This window comes from Lipotes vexillifer, unplaced genomic scaffold, assembly GCF_000442215.2.
Source record: "Lipotes vexillifer unplaced genomic scaffold, Lipotes_vexillifer_v1.1 scaffold130, whole genome shotgun sequence".
NCBI classification, from domain to species: Eukaryota; Metazoa; Chordata; class Mammalia; order Artiodactyla; family Lipotidae; genus Lipotes; species Lipotes vexillifer.
The window spans coordinates 389,515-407,415 of NW_006793860.1; the positions used below are offsets into that span (position 1 = coordinate 389,515).

The following is a 17,901-nucleotide window of genomic DNA, read 5'->3' on the forward strand; positions in this document are numbered from 1 at the left end:
TTTTGGCGGTACGCGGGCCTCTCACTGCTGTGGCCTCTCCCGTTGCGGAGCACAGGCTCCGGACGCGCAGGCTCAGCGGCCCTGGCTCACGGGCCCAGCCACTCCGCGGCATGTGGGATCTTCCCGGACCAGGGCACGAACCCGCGTCCCCTGCATCGGCAGGCAGACTCTCCACCACTGCGCCACCAGGGAAGGCCTATATTTTTCTTTTTAGCACTTCTTCACTTTAAACCATTGTATGTGTTTTATGTCTTTATATTGCTTACTGTCTGTTTCTCACAGTAGAATGTAAGCTCTATGAAGGTAAGGATTTTTGTTTGTTGTGTTTACTCATATATCCAGTGCCTAGAAGAGTCCCTGGAACATATTAGGTGCTCTAGAAATATTTGTTGAATAAATCATTTGGCCTTAGCTAACTTTGTGCTAACCAGAGTATTAGGGATATGTTGAAACAGTGTGATTTTAGAGTGGGTATGTTTAATAGGGTTTATTTTAATTGCCAGTGTTCATTGATTGGTGGTGGTGCTAAGTTGAAGGGTTTCTCCTCTTTAAAATCTGATTTTTTAAAAAAATAAATTTATTTATTTATTTATTCATTTTTTGGCTGTGTTGGGTGTTCATTTCTGTGCAAGGGCTTTCTCCAGTTGCGGTGAGCGGGGCCCACTCTTCATCGCGGTGCGCGGGCCTCTCACTGTCGCGGCCTCTCCTGTTGCAGAGCACAGGCTCCAGATGCGCAGGCTCAATAGTTGTAGCGCACGGGCTTAGTTGCTCCGCGGCATGTGGGATCTTCCCAGACCAGGGCTCGAACCTGTGTTCCCTGCATTGGCAGGCAGATTCTTAACCACTGCGCCACCAGGGAAGCCCTAAAATCTAATTTTTTTAAAGGCAATGTATTCATATGACTCAAGAACTAAAGTACCCTGTCCCCAGAAGCTCATTCCCTCCCCACTTTGCCTCTCCCTGGAAGTAATCACTATTATTACTTTCTTGTGTAATATTTCCAGAGTCTCTTTATATGAATAAAAGGCAATATATTATCTTCCCTCCTTCTTACACAAAAGTTATTTTACTATATGCTCTGTTCTATATCATGCTTTTTTCACTTATTTATCCTGGAGATCTTTCCTGAGAGGGATTTGAGGCTGCGTCTTGGGATCAGCAGAAAAGTGTGTCGTGCTTGATTAGTGATGTCTGCCCTTGTGCCAGTGGGAGCTGTGACTTAACCACACATTTACCACGCTGGTGCTGGGGAGAGAACAGCCCTGGGGTTCAGATCCTAGCTTCACCAATGACTAGTTCTGAGACCTCATCCAAGTTATTTAATCCTGCAGACATTTAATGTCTTCATTGGTGAAATGGGATTATTGGGAAGATTAGTGATAACATAAAGCACCTGACTCATAATGGGCGTCCCTTACTATTGTTTTAAAGTAAGTAGTTTCAGATAATTTGGAGGTGCAAGTTAAAAATTATAATGTCACAAAAATTATAGCGTTAGACATTTCAAGTAATATTGCCAGTGCTTCCTGATAAATCTTTTCCCCAGAAGTTGTTTCTTAACTAGCTAGCATTCTTTTCTCATGGGAGATAGGACAACTAAGGCTCAGAGAGATGTGTAATATGCTGGTGAGATCCAGGACTGTTGGCTTCTAGGCCATTGTTCTGTTGAAGTCTGGGTCAAAGGTGGGTAGCTTGGCAGTGTGTCATGCCTGCAGGGTAACTTCACACATCCTGTATCTACAAATTTGCTCCTGATTTAAAACCCAATTTTTCTATTAAATTAGCCCCCAAAATAAATAGATGCTAAAGTCATTTATCTTAGGAAATTACTCATTAATGACCCTGTTCCACATTTCTTAGACTCAAAGATTTCAAAGAAGAGTAGAGTCGTTGGGAAAAAGGAGCTAATGTATAAAATCCTTGGCCAGCCTAATGTTTCTTTCTCAATTTCTTGTGAGTCTGGGCAGATAAGTAGAACAGCTCATGGTTTTATAAACTTCATTTTTTAAAATTGTGTTAATAGGTTGTAGTCTGTATTGGGATTTGGAAGTAATTATAAGCTGCTAATGAGATATTCTTTCTTGATTGCTCTTGTCTTAAAATAGACTAATCTATTTAGTAGACTCTGCTTCCTTGACCTCGAGTCCTCCCTCTTGGAAGGGAGTTATTGATACTTTTGCTGTTGTCTGTTGTGACACCTAGCGGAGTGGATAGCTTTGCTGAAAAAGCTGGCAAATGATGCAGATGGTTCTTCAGATAATCCAGGGAATTGCCGTTTCTGGAACCTTGTAGGTTTTGTTGTTTGTTGCTGTTTTGAACTTTTTTCCTGAAGTATAACATATATACAGAAAAGTATGCACTTTTTAAGTATACAGCTCAATGAATATACCAAAAGGGAACACACCCAGACGAAGAAACAACATTGTCAGCATCCCAGCATCCCGTTCTGTGCCTTTTCATTCACCACCCCTCACCACCACCCCCAAAAGAAACACTGTCCTAACTTCTGATGTCATAGATTAATTTTGCCTGTTTTTAAACTCTGTGTAAATGGAGTCATATGCTATGTACTCTTGTTTCTGGCTTTTGCTTAACATTCTGTATATTGTTACATGTAGTTGAAGGCTATTCATTCTCATGGCCGAATAGTATGACTGCAATCTGTTTATCCATTCTGATGTTGATGGACATTTGGATAGTTACCAGTTCTTAGCTTTTATAAAGAGTGCTATTGAGAGCATTCTTGTACCTGTCTTTTGGTGAACATACGTTTGCACATCCATTGGGCACATCTAAGCAGGCAATTGCTGGGGCAGAGGGTACACATATGTTCAACACTGTTCCAAAACGGTTTCTTAGTACCCTCCCACCAGCACTATGAGAATTCTCTTTGTTCCATACCTTTGCCACACTTGGTGTTTTTTGTCTTTTTCAATTCAACCATTCTGGTGGATATGTGGAAGAACCATGTTTTTACAGGTTTTTTCCATGTAATTTTCTTCAGAATGATGGAAGGGTGGTATTATCTCCACTTGGGCAGGCACCTTCTCTGCCCTCTTTGTAAGAAACCGCAGAGTGTGAAGGCCTGAGACAGGCTTTGGAATTCGGCAGGCCTAAGTTCCCGGGGCTCTCCCGGGAACCTCCCTGTTCTCATCCTCATTGTAAAAGGCCTCTCTTGAAGAACCGTTGGAAGGAACGTAGAACGTGTGTAAGGTGCCTGGCCCAGAGCTGGTATAGAGTGCACACTCAGCATATCGCAGCACTGTTTATGGTGGTGGCTGGTATTTGGTAAGCTACACACTATTGTTTATTTTTATCATTTTAATATGGATCTATCCCTTTTTAAGTGTCCCTTGACCTATAAAGTCACTAGGAATGAAAAAAAATCTCAGGACATAAGTAGAAGAAATAATTAAAGTATGACTTGCCATCTAAACCATTCTTTCTTGGGCACTTTATTGTCAAGAATAAGGTTGTTGGAATCCAAAGAGTCATTAGCTAGGAAAGAGGCTTCCAGTCATTTTGAGCTGACCTTATATTTGAAGGAAAATGTCCAAATTTTGTTAATTTAATATAAAGAGAGGCTTGAGGCTTTTATTTTTAAGCAAAAATGAACTAAGAGATGGTGGTTCCTGAAACATTTTTCCCCCAAGCCTTCCAATAACAGAAGAGCAACAACACATTAGTAATATCTATTCCTGGCAAGTTTTAATAAGGGAAATGATGCTTCAGTAGCATAAATTCAATTTGGGAAGTTAATTTCCTTAGGATATCGTTGAAGAAAAAGGTATAATTTTTAAAGAAAGGTAGAAATCGAAAGACTGTTAATAACTTTCCAGGTTGTAGTCTGAATAAAAATGATGTGCTTTGAAGCAAGAAAGAGACTCCTGGCTAAGAACTGCCATACCCTAGTCCTTGCCTCTGGCCTGTGGGGAAGAACACCCCCCGTCTGCGCTCCTTGCATGACACTACGGGCTTTGAGCATCGTTGAGAATCCTTGATATCTCTTAGGCAACATTTAAAAGTAAATTTTTATCTAGCCTCAGTGTGTCGTGGCTGTATTGATATTAGACATAGTCAGTAGATGTTGCTTTAATGTATTGCTTTAATGTATTGTCTGGAAAATGGCTCAGCCTAGCAAGCAATAGGCTCAGTAGAGAAGCTAAGTTGTAGCTTAATCATTACAGATAATGATGTGATGTGTGAACAGTGTGTGTTGAATGTAGTCTCTAATTTTGATCACTGACTTAATACCATATTTCACCAATTCCCAGTTACACATCTTTTCTATATTTTAACATCTCTGAAATCAGGATATGCCTTAAATTCAGTGGTGTGTCATAGTTTGTCTGCATTTTTCTTTCCTAATGGTACATAAATAACATGATGCCTTGCAGTTGATGGTGTATTAGATTTGATGGAATAGTAAAAATATAGACTGACAGTATGAGTTTGAAAAACCCAGACTAGATGATTCCAAGCTGTATTTTATGGCTCCCTGGTAGTTTCCTAATTTGTTTCACGTATTGGAATTTGAGTAGGATTTCAAGTAGAGAAAGTGCTCAGCTGCTCTTTCAAAAAAAGAAGTTTAAAGAACCCAACTCAACGGGCCCTTCATTTTGACATCAGGATATATCACATGAACACCTTCTTCCTGCATAGCGTTCTACTGGTAGAGATAGAGATTGTGAAAATTCAGCTGCTCTCCTCTACCCCCAACCCAAACATAACCTCTGACATTCTATCCTTCCAGTTCCCTCTCAGGTATTTATGTGCACATTTGTACATATATGTCCATCTGATCAGTTTATTATCAATTTACTCCATAAACGGCACCATTTTATATAATAAATGCTACTACTTAGCATTATGTTTTGATTTTTTTTAACTTATTTTGGAGCTTTTTCTAGGTTAGTACATGTAGGTGTCTGTCATTTTTTAGTGGCTGTAATAGATTTCATTGTATAAATGACCCAAGTATTCTTCCCGTTTTATCCATGGAGAATGATGCTCCAGAAAAGTTAGATGTCATTACCCAAGGTCACACAGTTGGGTTGCGTTTAGAACCTGGGTCTTCTGGTGCCCAGTCAGTGTTTTTTCTGGTAGTACTGGGCTTCTGTGTACAGATACTGTAGCCAACTATTGTACATTAATTACTTTGGTTCTGTTTTGCTTACATAAAGCCAAAACATTCCACTTGGAAATTAAAAACTCTCTTCCTTCTGTAGTATCATCACATTTTCTTTTTACTCTGTACTTGTTTTGCTAGAAGTGAGTGCTACATTCCTTTTTCCCTGCCTAGGATGTGCTCTCCTTGGGAAAAGAGATTTATTCATCCCTGGATATGTTGTGTACAAAAGTAGTTGCTAATAAAAGCTTGCAGTTCCCTCCTGCCACTCTCCAACCACATCCTGCCTGTTCAGGAATGTTCACTTAGAAAATGGCTGTTTGGGGAACACCAGGTACACTGAGAAGACCCTTCTCATGTCTGTGCTCCCAGAGACTGCTGATTCTCCACATTATCTCCAGACTCCTGGGTGAGCCCTTTGTTGTTCTCTCTGGCCCTGCCTACCCATCTTCCCTGCCTTTCTGGTCTCTGATTCTGTGCTCCTGTTATCCCCACTGTGCTCCGATCAGGCCCCAATACAGAGAAAACCTGAAGAGTTTGGAACGTTATTCCTACACAGCATTCGGCGTCTCCTTTCCCAGCCCTCTAGCAGCTCCTGGCTTTGAAATTCCATTGAGTGTTTGCTGGTTCCTCCGCTCAGGAGTGCATGTACACATCCTGTTGATGGATAACTGACTTTGTGTGTGGTGAAATAGAGGCTCTGCCAAGGGCAAATGAAGGAAAGGTACGTTTGAAAACAAGGGCATTAGGCAAAATTAATTTAAATGGAAATTTGAAGGCCAAAAAACCAACTACTTTTTAAAATTAGGTTTTTAGTAGTACTGGAAAATATTTCTCAAGGCTGTTTATGTATATATGGCTGAAACAACTGTGTCCTTGCAGAAGTGTTTAGTGCCATTCCCCCTCTCCTCCCCATTTATTCCCCCCAGTTAGATTACTGGAATTAACAGGCTTAGTGCTCTGTTCTTTCAAAAGACTCGGGGATCACCAACTTTCAGAGAGTTCTGTTCCAGAAAGATGGCCACATTATAGAACAGTCCTCAAATGCAGTGTTACTGGGAACACTCAGAATTAGTCCAGAAATAGAAAATGAGCTGGTGGGGGATTCTTTTCCTACAAGGAATGTGTTTTCATTGTAGAGGAGTGAGATGAGAATTTCCAGCCAGCACAGAGAAAACATCTTAGATTATGTCTCTGTAGTGTCCACATCTATCCACTGTTCAACATCTGATTTAGTCCCGTGTTCATTATGGTTTATTTTTTATTTAAAAAGTGGTAACAGCTAGTGTTTACTGGTCAGATGTTGGACAGTGAGCTCTTTCTACTTATTCTTACTTACTCCTTGTGAAATAAGTACTGTTTTCTTCCCATTTAATTTAAGATTATTTCACAAATCTATGAGGTAGATACCATTGCTGCATCTGTGTTACAGCTAAAGAAACCCAGGCTCAAACGAAGCAATATACTCAGTCAAGGTCATGTAGCTAGTGAGTAGTGGAGCCAGGATTTCTAACTGCTACTCTCTCTTGTTCTTCGATGGCCATCCTTGGACAGTTGCCCCGGGCTGCCCTGGCTGGCAGTGTGGCCCCAGGCTGTGGGCACAAGCCACGGCTCCACTACTTCCTATTGGAGTGACCTCTGGCAAGGTGCTTTCTGTGCGCTTTGGTGTCTTCATCTGTAAAATTGTTGTAATAAAAGTATGTATCTCATAGGGTTGTGGAGTTAATACACAGAAATTAAGACAGTGCTTGGCATATAGTAGTTGCTCAGTACGCGTGGCTGTTGTTACTATAACCTGATGGTTTTCAATCATTTCAGATAGGAATGCTTTCAGCTGTGAGTAACAGAAAACTTGAGTTTCTGTAGGTTGAATAGCGATTTATTTTTCTCACCTAACAAGTCTGCAGGCGTGGAGAGTATGGGCCTTAATTCATTAGCTCTGCAGTGCCATCAGAGGCACCTTCTTGTCTCTGTATGCCACCATTTTTAGCACGGACACTTACTTCGGGCTCACAAGCTGATTGCTGCAGCTCTAGACAGCCTGTTTGCATTCAGGGGAGAAAGTGAAAGGCCATGCCAGGCTCTTTTTTCTCCCTTTATCAGGAAAAGCAGAAGCTGCACTAAGCCAGAATGTACCACCAGGCTTGTGCTTTCATCCGGTTGGCTAGAACCAGGGTTCATGGCCACTCCTAGCTGCAGTAGAGGCTGGGAAAGGGTAGTATGTAGGGGTCAGCTCATGAGGACCTATTGTTAGAGTTTCAGGAAATTTGCTGTCTAGTTGATACTACTTGGAATAGCTTCATTTCTGCCATGGTGGGAATATTTACACTAGAAACCAGGAAACGCTACAAGTTAAGTCCCCTTTCCCAAGCCAGTTGTTAAAACATTTACCAGCACACCATTGGTTATATTTAACTCCATATGCCAGAGTGAGAAGTGGCAGTGAGTAGAAGTGAGAGGTAGGGATGTGAAATGGTCATTGGGTCAGCCAAGCAGCAGCATCTTCCAAGCTTACCATCTGATGGAGAGAGTAAGATGCCAACATATGGAAAAGTTTATTAGTCCATTTTTTAGAAAGACTAAAGTTAACCTTTAGCTAAGCTTATTCCCTACTATAAACAAGTATGGATCAAAATTAGGTGTATTCTACTAGGTATATTAGTTATAGTCTTAAATTTCCAATACATTGGTTTTTACTGTACTGTAGTGAGATCAAATTCGATATTTTGAACAGTAAACTGTTTAAAGCTCTTTTAATACCAATGATTGCAGAAAATCAGAGCTGGGGAGGACCTCTCGAGATTGTCTAGGACAGCCCCTTCATCAACCAAAGGGAACCTGAGGCTCCAAGGATATGTTCTTTGCCCAGATGCCAAAGCAAGGGAGTGGAGCAGTCCTCCTGGAACCCAGGTGTCCTGACAGTCCAGTGTTCATTCCAGAACCTGAGGGTTTACAACCCACCTTTCTGCTTCCTGCTTCTTCCTATTCTCTGTCCTGCCCCAGTGCATGCTCATGCTGGTATCCCTTTTACCAGCTTTGGTGGTGCTAGGAAGTTTTGCTGCTATCTGTCATGTGTCTCCCAGGAAACCTACTTTAAACTGCTTTGTTTTAGATTTTAGAGAATAGAGCATGGCTTTTTTTTTTTTTAATGAGAGAAGCTTGAAGAATTTGATCTTTGCTGCAGTACAGTACAAACTAATATTGGAAATTTAAGAATATGCCTAATATACCTAATTGGAACATACCTGATTTTGATCCATATTTTTTTACAGTAGGGAATAAACTTAGCTAAAAATTATCTTTAGTCTTTCTTAAAAAAGACTAATATTTTTTTCCATATGTTGGTGTCTAACTCTCCCCATCAGATGGTAAGCTCTTTGGGAACAGCCTCTGTGGGCTGTCTTGTCATCCTGTGGGGATGGATGTGTACACACTGTGCATGTGGCAGGCAGGCACTTGGCAGATATTTGCTGAATGAATGAATGCCCAACTTAGGCTGGCTTCATATCTTCAGATGCATAAAGTTCATCAGTAGCTGTTGTCTTAGTGTGGACTCTAGAAAGGAAATGTCTGAATCCTGGTATTGTGACCCTATAAACTCCATTTCCTCAGCTGTCTGATATGAGTGATGGAAACAGGAGACCCACATACACCACAGCCTTACTGGTGTAAAGACATGGAGGGGGAAGATGAGGTGGGCTGGGGGATTGAAACCGAATGTTACAAAGAGGTGCCTTTCCAGAAACAGTTACTGAGATATCCTTACAGTGTCTCCAGCCTCCTGTTATTTTTGAGTTGAGTCCCATGCCTGCTCTCTTTTCATGTGATCATGGTAAGAGAGTTGCCTTCTATTGAAGCCCCTAAAATCATCGTTTTGAGGAAGTCTGACTAGGAAACAGAAACAGCTTTGTTAAAGACAAACATATGTTTATAGTTTTTTTTCTTTTCTTTACATGACTGAACCAATTCTGAATGTGTATTTCTGTACAGCCAAGTTACATCAGTGATGCGGGACCCCCTGGTCGAAGCTCTCTGGACAGCATCGAGATGGCCTATGCCCGGCAGGTGAGTGTGTTCTCAAGGAAGATCGAATCCAGGAAAATCCTCTATGAGCCCGCTGGGAAGTAGAAGAGAACACAGACTTCATGTGAAAGTCCAACCCTGAAAACAAGTTGGGTTTTCATTCAGAGGACACGTTAATATTTTACCATCTAGGTCCCTGGAGAAGTCTATCAAATTGGGTAATAGAATGACTCAGGTTTGATTTAGGGAAATTGAAATCTGCCTCACACACGGACCAAGGCATCTCATTTTGCATTTGGCAACAGCCCATGTACAGTAAGGCTTTGAGTAACTGCACTGCTAAGTAAATGGAGTTCTGTATTAACTGATCACCTGGTCGGTGAATGGTATTATCAGAAATGCTTCTTCACCCCATTGTAGAGAGAAATTTTCTAAATGCTTTTCTGCCTTGGTAAGCATAGTGTACTCACCATTACCTGATATTACTGTCCTGGAGAAGCTTATGATATTTGGGGGGTTGTGGTTCTTGTGGTGTATCATGACCATGTGATAGTTTGAGTATGGATTGAGACACTTTGTGGCAAAGCTCAGGGACTCTGTTGACTGAAACTGCCCTTAGGACAGTACATACCTGGAATTGACTTTTTGAATAAAGCAGTGCTGGCCACCTGTGTATTTTTTTCTAATTTGCTGCTTTGCTGCACAAAGTATCAAGAAGGGAAAACAGTCTTGTTTCTTGAATTGAGGGTGGTGGGCTTCCATCCCCTTTAAATTGTCCTGCACCAGCAGTGACCAAGGAACATCTGTTCTGTTGTGACCAACTCCCGTGATTCTTTTTTTTTAAATAAATTTATTTATTCATTTGTTTTTTATTTTGTTATTTTGGCTGTGTTGGGTCTTCATTGCTGTGCATGGCTTTCTCTAGTTGAGGCAAGCAGGGGCTACTCTTCTTGCAGTGCACGGGCTTCTCATTGCGGTGGCTTCTCTTGTGGCAGAGCACAAGCTCTAGAGCGCAGGGTCAGTAGTTGTGATGCACAGGCTTAGTTGCTCCACAGCATGTGGGATCTTCCCGGGCCAGGGATCAAACCCATGTCCCCTGCATTGGCAGGCGGATTCTTAACCACTGCGCCACCAGGGAAGCCCTCCCGCGATCGGTGCCACTGTGGCCCTCAGCATCACCCAATTCCTTTCTTCCGTCCAACCTGGGCTTGGGTGGGGTGGGGTAGGTGGAGACAAAAACACGTGGTGGCTATAGAGGTGAACAGGGGGAGGGGAGAAACTGCTAGACCCTGTGCCTTTGACAGAGGGGTGCCGTAACTGAATTATTTGGTGAGCTGATGGTATTATCAGAGATCCTTCTTGTACCCCTTGTTGAGAAAAATGTTCTAAATGCTCTTTTTAAGCCTCTCTCCTTCAGCGTACCACTGCCAGTTCTAACTCTGGGCATCTGAAACCAGCCACATCAGCTTCCCTCACATAAGTCCCCCTCCTTCCAACTCCCTCATGTTTTACTACTGGGCCTTCATTTATTTTTTCTTCAGTTTTTATATCTCTCTCTTTCTCCCACACTGCATCTACATTTTTAAAAATTTCACTTTCATTATGTGACTGACTTCCATTGCCACAGGCATCGTCAGAATTCAGGCCTAATGAAATTACAAGCTTTTGAGGAGAGAAACCATGTATCTTCTGTGTCTGTGAAGACTAAAACTTCATAAAACTAAGGTTTACTAGCACTCAGGACACTGGAATGTCATGTGTCTGTTTACATGGCTATCCCCTCCAGTGGAGAGCGAATCTTTATATCCCATGTTGAACACAGTACCCCAGGGAAGGCTCCTCATAAATGCTCATGAGTGAATAAACACCACGTTCTGGTTTAAAAACCGTTTCATTTAATCTTTATAACACTCCTGGAGGCTGCATGATGCTCTCCCCCATTTAGAGTAGAGGGAGGTAAGGTTCGACAGGGTCCTGACTTGTCTAACATCACTACCTTGTTCAGTCCTCGGTAGAGCAAGGACTTCAGATGCAAAGAGTAGAACTTAGTAGTTTTTACCATCATTATGTTGGTTTTTAAAAAATAAAATCCAAAGTAATATTGGCTTTTCCATTCATTGAACGTCACATAGTTCCTTTTTCTTGAGAAAATTTTACTAAGGAACTGGGATTCTTTCCCGAGAAACGTGTACTGCAGATGGGCAGCAACTGCTCATATAAAACACGTGGAGGGCTGCGACCTGACAGTCCTTACTAAGTCCAGAAGCCCTGGGCCTGGGGCCATTCAGTCCTTTTGCCAGAAAGATTACCAAATGTTTCCTTGGGTTCCTAGGAAGCAGCAGCAGGAGACCTTCCACTTTGGTCCTTGCTCTCTGGGACTGATGGTCTGCTGGGCAGAGCAACGCAGAACTGCCCGTGGGACTCCCCCGCCACCCCCGGGACCACCCTGCTCCCACACCTCAGATGTTAGGAAGGCTGGGCTAGCGGCTAGCTTTCGTGGGTGTCGATGCTGCTGTCTGAAGCTCAGGCACAGAACTGGGAAGCTGGCCGGAGGCCTTGCCCTCCAGGCAATGTGGATAGCTCAGCCACTCTGAGGAAGGAAAGCTTCTGACCATGGTGCAGAAGCTGGTTTCAGAGCTGCTTCAGGGGGTTCTAAAAAGAAAAGGTGAAAATAGAATTTGTGTGATTTACTTTGCTTTTCCTTTCAGATTTATATCTATAACGAGAAGATTGTCAACGGACACCTGCAGCCTAACCTTGTGGACCTCTGTGCTTCCGTCACAGAGCTGGATGATAAGGTAGCGCCCAGAGCTGACCCGAGGAGACATGTGGAGTCTGGTGTTCCAGTGGGATTAGCAGCTTGCTGACTTGGCAGAAATGTGCTGAAGAGAAACTCTGTGCCCTGGAAGAAGATGTTAACTGTTCTTCAGAGTTTTATTTTAAATAATTTTGGGGTGGTTTTTTGATGATGATCCCATATATATAGATATACGTATCTTTATGCATCTGCAAAAGGCCCAGCAAAGCTGTGTTTGCTTTGAAGTTCTGTCAGGCTCCAGCTCCTCCCTGCCAGTTTCCCTCCTTAGACAGACTAACAGGCTCTTTCATGAGATGTGAATTGTAAAGGTGATGCGGTTTTCACACCAGCGAGCCCCTTGAACTTGACTCAGGTGGGGTCTTTAAAAGCCACTTGGTTCTGTTCCTCTCTGACTCCCCATCTTTATTCCTGTCCCTCAGTTCTTATCCTTGGCCAATTTTCTCCCGCTGGGGGAAAAAAATTAAAAAGGGGATGGATAGATTGGTAGGTAGCCAGGAGGAGGGGAGAAAGGAGGAAAGGCTGTAACGGAAGCAAGCACTCATACACACTTTTTTTCCTTCAAAAATACTTTATTTTTTTTAATAGTAAATATAAGGCAATACAAACCAATCTAAAGAAAATAAGAATTTATCTACCATCTCACCACCTAAAAAGGGTCACATTTAGGGTGGATTTTCTACAGTTTTTAATTTTTGAGAGAAACAGTGAAAACAGGATTTTCTCTTTTCCTTTGGAAAAGGTGTAAACCTGCTTTTTCTCTAATCGCTACTGTCTTCCGAGCATTCTTAACTTTATATTTTGCAAAGCGTTCAGGGAACACATTTTTAGGAGAGGTTTACAGCCAGGAGGATTCTGGGAAGAGGGAGTCCAGCTGTGTGGTGGTAACACACAGGAGAGATCACCAGTGCCTTTCCTGGGAGGCCACAGGAAGGTGTCTTTTGAAGGGAGTGAATAGGCAGGAGAAAAGGAGGCTGTGCCACTCACATGGTGGGGTAAGAGCAGTGGACCCTGGAGAGCCTCTGGGAGGACAAAACCTGTATTATTTAGGTTAAACTCTTATTTTAAGCCTTAAAAAACTCCAGTGACCTTGTAAGGACTGAAATGCAGCTACTTGAGTTTAAACTCCTAGAGCTTTGGATGATTATAAATGTATTCACTCACTCTTAAGGGATAACCCACTGAGATTCAGTGTTCTTGTTAGTTTTATGTGGTCTTAGTTATGTAGGTGGTTATGTCAGACCTGGAATAGTAATTGATCTGAAAACCAGCTCGAGACGGGGGCTGCTTGCAGGGAAGACGGGAGCCTGGCAACTGGCCGGGAAGAGGTGCATCTTCTGTACTGGGCTTGAGCCTGAGGGCCTCAGACAGGACGTTAACCTCTTCCCCCTCCATGTCCCGCCTGCCATTGAGTCAGATTGCCGTGAAGAACCAGGCAATTTCCCCGGCCCCACAGCATTGTCACATGCAGTCTCATTTATGTGCAGAACATCTCTGACATGTGGACCATGGTAAAACAAATGACAGACGTGTTGTTGACACCGGCGACTGATGCCCTGAAGAGCCGCAACAGCGTGGAAGTGCGCATGGAGTTCGTCAGGCAGGCCTTGGGATACCTCGAGCAGAGGTAAGGCAATGGCAGCACAGAGGCTGGCTTTAAAATCCCCCGAAGGCAGCTATTCTTGGGTTTCAAGTAGTCCTCAAGCTAAGTGCTCTGTAGCTGGTATAATTTAAACAAGGTTGAGCAAGTCTGAGAGGTGTTAGGTTGTTTTCAGAAACACTTCTCTACCAGAACTATTTATGCACCAGTATAAAGTCATTTTGAGTGGGAGCATTGAGAACTGTTAGGCTTTTCTTTTTCTCTTTGTCCACTCTCTGTCCCTCAGTACAGAGTCACGATTATTAGAGAGCACGATGCCTTGGGTCAGGATCCTTGTCCCTCCTGTGGTTCAGCCATTACTGCTTAGGCTCTTTGTTTTCTCTAGGCATTTTAATTTTCCCACCCAGCATTACCACCTTCAAACCTTAGGAAGGCCCCTTGATCCTTTGTTTTCCTTCTGGCTCTACTTGGTTAATCCTTGTGAGTCCAGATCCTTCCCGGATGCTAATGCCTCTGATTTGTGCCTGGGTTTTTTTTGCCATCTCCTCACTAATTGGAGTTGGTCACCAAGGGGTTTGTGGCTGTGCCCTTGTGCCCTAACTATTGTCCCCCTCGTTGGTAGGGCCCGTGCCATTCATCCACTCCCTGTGGACACTCCTTGTTCTGAATTGGCCAGCAGGGGTTGTCATGAGCGTGCAACAGTCCCTCTTTATTTCAGAGACAGGGTGCTGGGCCTCTCTCTGTTAGCTCGAGAAGAGAAAGCCAAGCTGAATACACTTGCTCAATTGCAGTTCTTTGCTGCTGAGCCCATGCAGCTGCCAATGGCCTTGTAGTGTGGTCACCCTCTGTCAACAAAATAATACTTCATTAGGAGGTCAAGGTAATTCAGACCTGGTACAGCAGAGAGAGAACAGGTTTTTATACCAAATACTAAATTAATTATATAATGGCTACATGAGATGAACACCATAAGACATATTAAACTCACTAGCCTCCATTCTGTTGTTAAGAAAAATCTGGAACTCTAAATGGTTTTTTATTGCTTCTGGCACAGGGCACAAAGAGTTCATAAAGTATTATATCAGGCTTTCACTAAATTTTTGTAATGTAAATTTCTAAGTCTTCAGCCATAAAGAACCTAATGTATATAGTGGTATTTATTTGCTACAAGTCAGCAAAATATGAGTCAGAAGTTCTTACAGTATATAAAAAACATGAGGATTTTATTTTTTAATGTGTGTACGTATATGACTGCTCATGACTGCTTTTTCTTCAATAAACCTCATCCTTAATGTTGTTGCTTGACTTCACCAGTGGTACCAGGCTGCAGTTTTTGGTTTTATATATGTAAGCTATCCCATTTCTTTTATTATTCTTTTCATTTAGTTTTTTTGGAATTATGTTGTTCCATTAATTCCTTTAGCAACACTTGGAGCTATTTGGGAGTTTCCTGTGCACAACTATTGTATGCTTATTTTCTTTTTCACTCCAGTAGCATCACTCTCTGATGGCATCCTTTTTAAGATTTGTTGTCCCTTTTGATAAAGGGAATATTTCAGATAATTGTCCTCACTAAAAAAAATATTTTTTCTGATGCTAATCCACTGACAGTGTAACGTATGTACAGTATTTCAAGTGATGTAATACACCAGATGGCAAAGTAGACCTGGTCCCAAATTATTTTTGAGGTATAAGGCTGAAAATGTTGAGAAAACATAGCATTGGTCTGTTTCCTGCCACATTCCAAATTTGAAGCAAGGTACACATTTCTTAGCTCTCAAGGAATTTAGGCTCTGAGGCCCTTTCCAGCATGTGAGTTGTCTTCATTCAAGTTTGAAGAGACCATAGTGGGCATCTGTTTGTCCTGGTTGCTGCAGGACTCTTCTGTAATCTCTTTTCCAACCTCTGCTTTTAAATACTTCCAGTGATGGCGAACTCATTATATTTGCTAAATTGAATTGTGTTCATTTTTCATTATGAAAATGCTACATGACTGTTATAGAAATTTTGGAAGATGCCAAAAAGAGGACCTGAAAAAGGGAGCGGTCCCCTCTCCCCCACCCAGAGGCCCCTGGCACCTTGTTGTATTTCCTTAACCCCACACCACCCCCACCGCCTTTTTGGACATATAAATATTTTGTTTGATATGTATCTTTTACACAGCTTATGATCCAAATGTGTACAGTATATGGTTTTATATAGTTTGCTTTTAAAATTTTTTGTCAGTATCATTTTTTATGACTACATCAATTTCCATTGAGTCTGTTTTCTGTAATTGACAGGTGTTTTTCTCTGTGTGTGTCTCTCTCTTTTTCTCTCTCTCACTCTCACCCTGTCTCTCTCAGTTGATTATTATACTTAATGTGGTATAATATTAATATTATTATGTGGTTGAACATATGAAGCACCTGACTTTTTGAGGCAGTCTGTTTTGTTTTGGACAAGAAACATATTTAGAAAGTTCTTCAATGTATTAACCCCATGTTTGGGTATCTATAACTTGAACCATTTAATCTTAATATAAAAGCAATTTTAAAACACTGTAAAGGATTTTAAGAGCTAGCAAATAAATAAACAGGAAATTATAGAAAATCATTTGCAACCACCAATGTGACAATGGGTTCAGCAAGGACCACCAGTGGAAACTATTGGGTGAAAGATTATTGGTGAACAGATTATTCACATGACCTCCAAGTATTACCCCATAGAGTACTTATTAATTACAAAGGGGAAAGGAGGTGCTTTTACAGTGGTGAAATCTGGTGCACAACACCTTTAACCAAGTGATCAACTTAAATGTTACCAAGAAGGGCAGAATGGTATTACCTGCCTCATTGTGGCAGTACCAGCATCAGCTGTGTAGGTAGGGTTCTTGGCAAAAAAGTTGAACCTGAATCAAGTCATGAGAAACTATTCAGCTTGTGGGACATTTTACCAGGTAGCTAGTAGCCTGGATTCTTTTTAAAAGGTCAGTGTCTTTATATAAAAAGTGTTAGAATTACCCTAGATTAAGGGAAATGGAAGTGGTATGACAGCTAAATTTCATGCATTCCCTTGACTGGATCCTGGATTTAAAAAAAAAAAAAACTATAAAGGATGTTATTAAGAAATTTGAATATGTGTTATATTTTAGATAATAACAGTACATTAATGTTAAATTTCTTAGTGTCATGGTAGTATTGAGTTAGGTCGGAGAATGTCCTAACTAGGAGATACATGGTGAAGTATTTACAGATGAGGTAGCCCCTGATTTCTATATTTCTATAACATTTTCAAATGGTTCAGAAAAAAAGTATAGTGTGTTTGTGTATGTGTGTATATCTACATATATAGAGAGAGAAAAAAACATACAAATATTAACAATTGGCGAATCTAAGTAAAGGATATATGAGCATTCTTTGGACTATTCATTTTTTTAGGTTTAAAATTTTTCAAAATGAAAAATTTGAAAAGATCCCACTAGAGCATTAGGCTGTGAGCTGGAGCAATTATTACTCTGCACATTAGCCCATAATGCATTTGAAGTCCACTATTATATTGCTCCAGGGATTCTTTTGAGTATCTGCAGTGATGAGAAATCTTCACAGTGGTCCACTGCCCAATGAATAAATAATGTAGTTTGCTTCATTAAGCATGCACTGTTTCCTCTTCTATGTTAGGTTGAAATCCAGGCCCTTCTCTGTGGAGTTCACAGTCTAATGTTTGTGGGTATGGACATAGATACGTGTAATATGTGTTTTCAACCTCCCTTTTTTTGCCTTTAAATTTTTTCCAGTTATAAGAATTACACCCTTGTGACTGTCTTTGGCAACTTGCATCAGGCCCAGCTGGGCGGGGTGCCTGGGACTTACCAGTTGGTTCGAAGTTTCCTGAACATTAAACTTCCGGCTCCCTTGCCTGGACTTCAGGTATTGGCATCTTTCTCTATGTGATCAGTTACCTTCCCAGAGCAGTCTCTCTCGGATAGGCGTTTTCAGTTTAAATGAGGTTATGTGTGGGACCTACTATATGGAGAAGAGACCAGAGGGGGCAGGGAGAGAAGCTAGGAGACCTTGGGAGACTGGTGGTGCAGGAGTCCAGGTGATAATGGTGGTCGCTCAGCTTAGGGTGGAGGAGGGTGCAGGGGGATGATGTCATTGGGTTCTGGACATGTTTTGAAAGTAGACCCAATAGGACTGTGGAAGAACTTGGATGTGGCAGAGTCAGGGCTGACTTCTGAGATTGTTGGCTCAAACAGCTGGAAGAACAGAGTTAGATATGGGTCCTAGAACGTGCCTTTCTTCTCAGCTCACAGTCTAGTTACAGTCAGATACAGACCCTGTGCAAAGTGCTGAA

The 17,901-nt window shown here is 41.8% G+C and overlaps 1 protein-coding gene across 4 annotated transcripts in view; it reads left to right on the top strand.

Annotated features, from left to right (window-relative positions):
* NUP93 (nucleoporin 93) overlaps positions 1-17,901 on the top strand; it is a 105,749-nt gene that overhangs the window by 74,035 nt on the left and 13,813 nt on the right. For all 4 annotated transcript variants that reach the window (XM_007466811.1, XM_007466810.1, XM_007466813.1 and 1 more), the window contains 4 exons: positions 9,119-9,193; positions 11,860-11,949; positions 13,454-13,593; positions 17,342-17,474. In XM_007466811.1, coding sequence (XP_007466873.1) covers positions 9,119-9,193; positions 11,860-11,949; positions 13,454-13,593; positions 17,342-17,474 — 438 coding nt within the window. The remainder of the gene's footprint in view (positions 1-9,118; positions 9,194-11,859; positions 11,950-13,453; positions 13,594-17,341; positions 17,475-17,901) is intronic.